This window comes from Montipora capricornis, chromosome 9 (genome assembly GCF_036669925.1).
Source record: "Montipora capricornis isolate CH-2021 chromosome 9, ASM3666992v2, whole genome shotgun sequence".
NCBI lineage: Eukaryota > Metazoa > Cnidaria > Anthozoa > Scleractinia > Acroporidae > Montipora > Montipora capricornis.
In genome coordinates this window covers 12,108,683-12,116,182 of record NC_090891.1, presented here as the reverse complement: position 1 = coordinate 12,116,182, position 7,500 = coordinate 12,108,683, and the positions used below count along the sequence as shown (strand labels likewise).

General features: G+C 39.3%; 1 protein-coding gene across 4 annotated transcripts in view; it reads left to right on the top strand.

The window, feature by feature from the left end:
• Positions 1–7,500, top strand: part of LOC138017028 (structural maintenance of chromosomes protein 1A-like) — a 168,754-nt gene that overhangs the window by 39,572 nt on the left and 121,682 nt on the right. For all 4 annotated transcript variants that reach the window (XM_068864235.1, XM_068864233.1, XM_068864234.1 and 1 more), the window contains exon 4: positions 4,899–5,002. In XM_068864235.1, coding sequence (XP_068720336.1) covers positions 4,899–5,002 — 104 coding nt within the window. The remainder of the gene's footprint in view (positions 1–4,898; positions 5,003–7,500) is intronic.

Below are 7,500 nucleotides of genomic sequence, written 5' to 3'. Positions count from 1 at the left end.
ATTCCATTATTTGCTGTTTTAGCCTTCAAGATTTGTTTTGATGATCTGGTGGAAAGCACCTGATATGCTGTTATGGCATTGCTCTGGTGAATGCTAGGAGTGTACCCCTATGCTGGTCAGGTATGGGGTATACATTTGTTGTGACGTAGTATGCTGTTAGGGCATATCACTGATGTTTTTATGGAAGTCACTTGTGTTGATCAAATGCTGTTATGGCATGTTAAGGCTTTTCTAGTGACAGATGCTGTTAGGGCTTGTCTCTATGTCGTTATGGCTATCCTCTTTGCAGTTAGGCCTCGGCAAGTGCTGTGGTGGCATTTTTCTGTGCTGTCGTTAGGGCATGTTACATATCATTCTTAGTATGCGATATCTGTACATGTTGTTAGCAGATGTTTTTTGGGCCTAGCGTCTTGCTATTTAGCTGGGGAATTGTGATTGGTGATTTTCGGGTAACATACCTTGTAACCTACATGTACTTATCATTCCTGGAGTCGGGCCTCTGTGTAACAACAAGCTGTCAGGGCTTATAATTATGTTTTGGTTCCTTACACTGTCATGTTATGTGATTTCAGTGCCCAGTGGCGACACTGGAAAGTTGAACTTGTTATTTGTGGTACCTGTGGAAGGACTGCGGCATCCAGTACTGCATCAGCTGGCTGAGGTGCTGCCCTCAGTTCTGCTTCAAGATAAAGCTCCAAAGACAGTTAACATTGCCTTGTGTCAGTTCTACCAGTGGAGCCAGTGTTGTTCTCCCTCACTTTATACCATTAACTCTGCTTTGTACTGAGTGAGCTGGGTACAGAAGAAGATGGGTCAACCACAAGTCTCGGAGAACCCTTTTGTGACCCAGGTGGCGGATGCTGCCCGTAGAATCCTGGCTAGGCCACCAGAACGCAAGAAACACCTTACAGCGGATCAAGTGATGCCAGATGCTTAAGGAAGCACCTATGTCGTATTGTTGTGCCAGCGAGCTGGTAAAGAGTTGATGAGTGAGGCGGACCCAAGCTTGTACAGTCTTCACAGGCTCCGGTCAAGGGGTGCTTCGTCTGTGGCAGCACTTGAGATTCCAGATCGCCTGTTCCAGAAGCAGGGAGGATGGAGAAGCACTCAGGCGAAAAACAATTAGGTATATCCAGGAGTCATTGGACTCCTTGCTGTTAGTTACAAGGCAGATTCAGGGCTCAGGTTGAAGACTGTGTGTCAAGTGGTCTCTTAATGTGTGAGATCTTCATAGACATTGGATCATTTAAATATTAAATGATTAAGGATTTAAACATTTATTAAGGATTTGAGGATCCGGACTTGCTTGTTGCATGGACAATATGGGTTGTTAAGAACTTCTGCGGACATTACACTTTCCATAGCATCGCAGACTACGTGTAACATAGGCGGGTTGTTTGTGCCTTTGTGATGCTGGGCTCTCTATGCTTTGTTATTTGCAGCGGTCAGCTTGACAATGGCTCCCAGAGGTGTGTGAGAAGTTGTATTTTCCACTGGCTGAGGAATGAAATAAGTGGAAATGTTTTCTCACACACCTCTGGGGCCTGGGCCCAAGGGTTTGTTTTTGAGTCACATGCTCAGTGTTGTTTGTCAGTTGCTTTTTTGCTTTCCGCCCTTGTGGACGTATATTTCAGAGCCCCTGTTCACACCCAACCCTTCGTTTGAGTTGATAACACACTCTGTTGGTTAGATATTCTTTATTAAGACTGTCACAAGGCTGTGCTCTAAGGAAAATGTTGGGGTGCCCAACCCTCCAAGTTGGTCACCCGAATTAATTAATTATTTATTTAATTAATCATCTGAGATCAACAATGCAGCAAGATCTTAATCCATCTCTCTCAACAAAACATTGCTGCTACTGTTCTGGTGATTGTCAAAATCACTATTGAAAGAAAAAACCCGCAACCCGTCAATTTTTTCACGCCATACTTGAGAAAGACGAGAAAAATGGCAATGCCACCGATGTTTTTCAGTTTTAGAAGTGAAAAGTACCGGTAAATATTGTGGCAGGTTTATGTAAAGACATTTGGGTCTAATACAGGTAAACCTTTTTACTGGTTAGTTGGGTTGAAAATAAATTTTCAAAACGTGAATCAATGCCGCTTGATTCCCGTGGAGCTTTTGTGAAAACTGCTGTGAAACAATGAAACCACCGCGGCCCAAAAGCTATCAATTTTTTTTTTGAGCAAGTCATCTTGATCTGGATGAAAATCATTGCTACAGGACCGAACTAAAGTATTTTTTCCTCATATTATCAGTAAAATGTTTAGTGGAATGAGCTTTTTGTGCCACAAAAAATTGTAAAAAGGTTAAATTTGCATAAACTGTGATTCCGGGGTTCATACAGAAGTAAATTGCACCTCTTCGCCGGCCGTCCTTTACCGCTGTCAGAGCAGAAGTAACAACTCTTTTTTTAAAAAACTGTAACCAAGAAGTGCCAAACTCCATTTTCCAAATTTAATGCTATTTTTTGAGGAAGAAATTTGTGCAGCCGCCGGCCGTCACGTGCAAAGTGACCGATTGTTACATGTGAAATCATGTGGAACGGCCTTTGAACCGATTGTTTCGTACGAAGAAAAAACATTTTCTTAGAGGTTTCGTAAACTGTAACTACCAGCATTTCTTGCCTATACTACTAGATACGCAGTTTTGAAAAAAATCTACTCAAGCCACGGGTACGCACAAATATAGGCAAACAGTCCACATCTTACGTAGCTACAGATCTATGGCAAAAAATTCCTGCAAATGTTAAAAACATACCCTCTTCAAGATTTAGTAAAAACAAAATTGAAGCACTTCCTGTTGTTAAACCAGCACTAATCATTTACTTATATTTTAAAGATTATAATCATCTTCGTTACTATTTTCATTGTATTATTTCTTCATTATTTCCCTAAGCTACAGTAAAAAAATCAACTCAATATGGCTAGGGGCTAACTCGAAAACCTACCAGTTTATTTAGCTCCTAGGCTGAAATATTTAATCAATTAAAATTGTAATTATGATTATTTTATCTATTTATTTGTTTGTATCCAAGTTTAAATTATACATTAACTGTGAACCGAGCTAATAAAATTCTATTCTGTTCCATTCATTTTACACCCATGTTTAAGACAATCTCAGTCTGCACTAACATGGCTTTGTCCATGGCAAGTCATGTCTCTCTAGTCTTTTGGAAACAGTGCATGAGATCAACACATTCTTAGAGAATGGGGAAGGAGTGGACGGGGGACGATCTTTTTGATCAGGATTGTAGTTTACTTAGATTTTCAGAAAGCGTTCCACAAAGTTCCATATTAGCAACTCTTGTTAAAGTTGAAAGCTTATAGGATAACTGGCCAATGCAATAACATTATTCAAAATTTCATTACTGTTAGAACAAGCTAAGGCTTTCCAAGTAGGCAATGAATCATCTACATGGAAATCTGTGTTATCTGGAGTGTTATATTTTGGGAACCCTGATACAACGTATTTCTTTATCAATGATATGCCCGATATCACAATGAATACCACCATGCTATTTGCTGATAAATTGAAATTCTCAGAAACCATACACAGTCAGATTTGTACTGCTTATCCCGTTGGGCTGACGTCAGTGTGGCAAATGAAATTTAACGAATCAAACTGTAGCATCTTGCATATTGGTAAAGACAACCCCAGGAGTAGCTTCACGATACGTAATTTTCCCTTAACCCTTTCACTCCCGTGGGGTTCCCCATTGATGAGTAAAATAGTCTGGCGTTAGACAGAGTAAAATCTATAAGTGGCACTCTTGGGAGGGAAAGGGTTAAGAGTGGTAAAAAAGGAAAGGGATCTGCAAGTGGTTGTTTCAGCTGGTGATACCCTTTGTTGGGAGGAACACAATGTGACGTATCAGGAATCATTGGAAAAGCAAAATAATTGACATCATGGATCATTAGGAATGTAGTATCCAGAAAACTGGAAGTGCTTATACCATTATATGAAAAGTACTTCTTAGACCCCATCTGGAATATCCAGTACAGGTGTGGACCCCAACTGTGAGATACATGTATGGAAACTGGAGTGTTATCTAGTTTCGAATTGTGCAGCAACAAAAGAACAGAGTCGAGGTTCAGGGGAATAATTATCATTTTGTTTTGTTCAAAACAAAGGAAAATGCAAATTATTTCCCTGAACCTCGACTCTGTTCTTTTGGCTGTTGCACAATTCGAAAGTAGCCTATTGGGGGCTGCCAAAGACAGTTTCCTAGGATAATTGAAGGCATGGGTCTACTCCCTTGTCAAAGTTTACATCGTCTCAGGCTAACAACCTTACTTGAACATAGAATGCGTTGAGACTTTTAAATCATGACGGTTTAGTGAACTATGGCCATAATATGTTCAGGAGAAATTCAGCCTAGTACCAAACTCGTAATCTTCCAGTCATTTTGCATCATTCTTTAAGATACGCACGTGACCTATTTTAAATATTGGAACCAGCTACGATTAGGAGTCCGATGTTCAGCAAACGTTAATGGCTTTAAGGCCAGTCTTGATCTTTTTAAATCATCCAAACGTGATCTAAATGGTTTTTTTGAACTCTCGGAACAAGTCTTAGAATTTGCAACAAAAGGGAACGTGCGAGTTATTAATTATGTTATTTGAAAATCGTGATGTTGCAATGCAACAAAATATCAATATAAATTATTGTCTTGTTTTTCTACATAGTATTTTATTTTAGTCTTAGCTTTTTACCAAGAAATTCTTATTACGTGTTTCTATAATAAGAAATGGCAAAGATGCTGAAATTGTTGCCCCTTATTAAGCACAATCCCAAAGAGGTATTATTGTAGTCTGCGCTGCACATTAAAAGTGATGACTTTACTCTGTACTCTAGATATTGGAACTAATCACAATGTTATTAATTTTTATCATTAGGATCTCATCCATGGTGCCCCTATCAGTAAACCAGTAGCCAGCACAGCAATGGTGACAGCAGTTTACGCAGAAGAAGATGGTACAGAAATCAATTTTACTCGGAAGTATGATGATTTGAATTTCTTCAATATCATTTAAAGGTTTTTCAGCAGAGTACAGTCATGAGAACAGTTTGTTTGTTTTGGTCGAGTTTGGTGAGAAGTTCAAACGAGGTTCACATGACACCATTGACTGTGCCTGGTTTCTTGCTTGAAGTAAGAGCCCTTCATGCTCTTATGGAACATTTTTCCATTGCTTTTTGCCATACAGTACAATAAGGATATTTTTTCTAAGGCACTGGTAGTTGTCTCAAGATTATAGTTGATATAGAATGTTTATCTCCACAATTTACTACCTGTTGCCATTGCTTAGAAATCTGACGATACTACAGTACCACTTGAAACCATTTGTGTGTTTGCCACAGTTCTGGCTAGGTGAAACTGCGGTTTAATCTCCAGTTTGATTGAGGTAAAACCTCGTCTACGGTAACTGAGAGCCGAGATTTCACCCACATTTGTTTTGGTTGATTTACGCTGCAGTTAAGAGAGGACGTGGTATGGCTTTTGGTTTTTGTGTGGGATTTCCCCACACTTTGTCAGCACCAGCAATATTTCTTTCTTTATTTATTTGTATATGAGAGCCAAGTGTTTGTCACGTGGTTTCTATTATTAAGAGAGAGGACCCTGGGAATGAGTGTTTGTGTGTGGTGGCCAATACTCTTCTTGGCTGTTGTTATTTTGGCAAATTTCGACTTGCTTTCGTGGTGCGATTAATTTACAAGGTAAGAAGAAGTCGTCCTTGCCTAAAAAAAACCCACAAAATTTGGCAGAAAATACAATTCTTGTAAGTAGTGTTGCGCCACGGGGTCTGCAACTGTCGGAAGAAAATTTATAATTGAATGATTTCATTACTTTCAACTCCCGTTTATTGCTACCAACAACTGAAGTTTTATGGACATATACAACATAATGACAAAGTCCAGTATTATCCTGTAGATTTATGATTAGCAATTTGAGGTTGACATGTTGCGTGACGGCGCCAGTTTCTGTAGATGCCTTCAAACTTGCTGTCAAAAATTTTCACATTTACTGGTAATGTTAAAACAGAAAAGCTAATTTGTAAAAGTGTAGTTTACGTACAGTGTTGTAAGCTGGAAGCACAAAAACTCTTAGCTGACAATTGCACTTGCCTGCTGATTTATCCAGCTTTTTTGTAAACAAACTCTCCTCTGCTGCCAGCGACTGATTCCCATATTTCTGCTGATGAATAAAAGTAGACAGCATTTACCTTTTTGTGGAACGCAAATATTTCATGAGTCTCTGAAGTAGTGTGTTCATGCCTGAAGTGCATTGACTCTAACACATTTTGGCAGTTAATTGCAAAATATTTGGTGGCTAAGAAACTCATAAGCTCAAATGCACCCTGCAAAATGTTAACTTCAGTAACTCTTAACTTTGTCAATCACCACCCTCTCCTTCCCCTGTAATAACTTGGAGCCATGTCCAGCATTGTCTGCTGACTTGGAAATACACAAACCACAGTAAATGGCATTTCCCTCGGTAGATTATCCCAAAGTGTATCAAATTTAAGTTTTGGTATCCCTGGTCAACCAACGACTACAGTGCATGGATTTCTTGTCTCTATAGATGAGACGTTCATCTCGCGAGACGGTTCGAAAAACTGTAGTTGTCTGCATAACGAAAACTTTCTGAAGATTAACCCATTTATGAAGACACTCGCGCTCTCAAACGTAACACGTGACACTAAAGTTTTGGTCAAAATGTGGTTGGTGGTGGTGTATTATTGTCTTTGCGTGTTGACATCTGCCCATGAAATCTGTATACAGGTACACTGTACTTTGATTTGAAGTTGATTTAGAGAAGAAGTGTTTCGATAAATTTGCGCGGCAGCATGCGGTTGGTGGTGGTTTGTTATCGTCTTTGCATGTGCACATTTAACCCTCGAATTGGCCCGTGAAATCTACACTTTACTTTCATTCGGAATTGATGACGAGGAGAAATGTTTCCATAAACGTGGCAGCATATGCGCAGCAGCATGCAGTTGGCGTTGGTGTATTATTGCCTTTGTGTGTTGACATTTACATAGTTGATTTCGAGAAGAAATGTTTCGAAAAACTTGCGTAGCCGCATGTAAACACTGTTAATCAATCAATTTCCTGCAGCATTACTTGAAGCTTAAATGCATTGAACTGCCACTGTCTTTCAAATTCAAGTGAGTTTATCAGGTGGCAAGTGAAGAGAACACGGTGACAAAACTGATGTACATTTCAGCTGCGCAACAGCTTACATTTTAAAATGTGAGTAATTAATCAAAGCACAAAAAACTAACAAGAAGTCACGTCGCCTTGTTTGCTTACTAAACGGAATAATCAATCGGTTTGGGTTCATTCTCACAATAAGTGTATCTTCTTTAGTTTCCCTTCCAATCTCAAGAACGTAAACTGCATTTCTGAGAGTTTGTTTATAGTAATTTACCCGGTTGTTATTGCTCATCATGATCGCATCGGTGCTGTTAATGAAAAAAAAACCACTTTTATTACTAT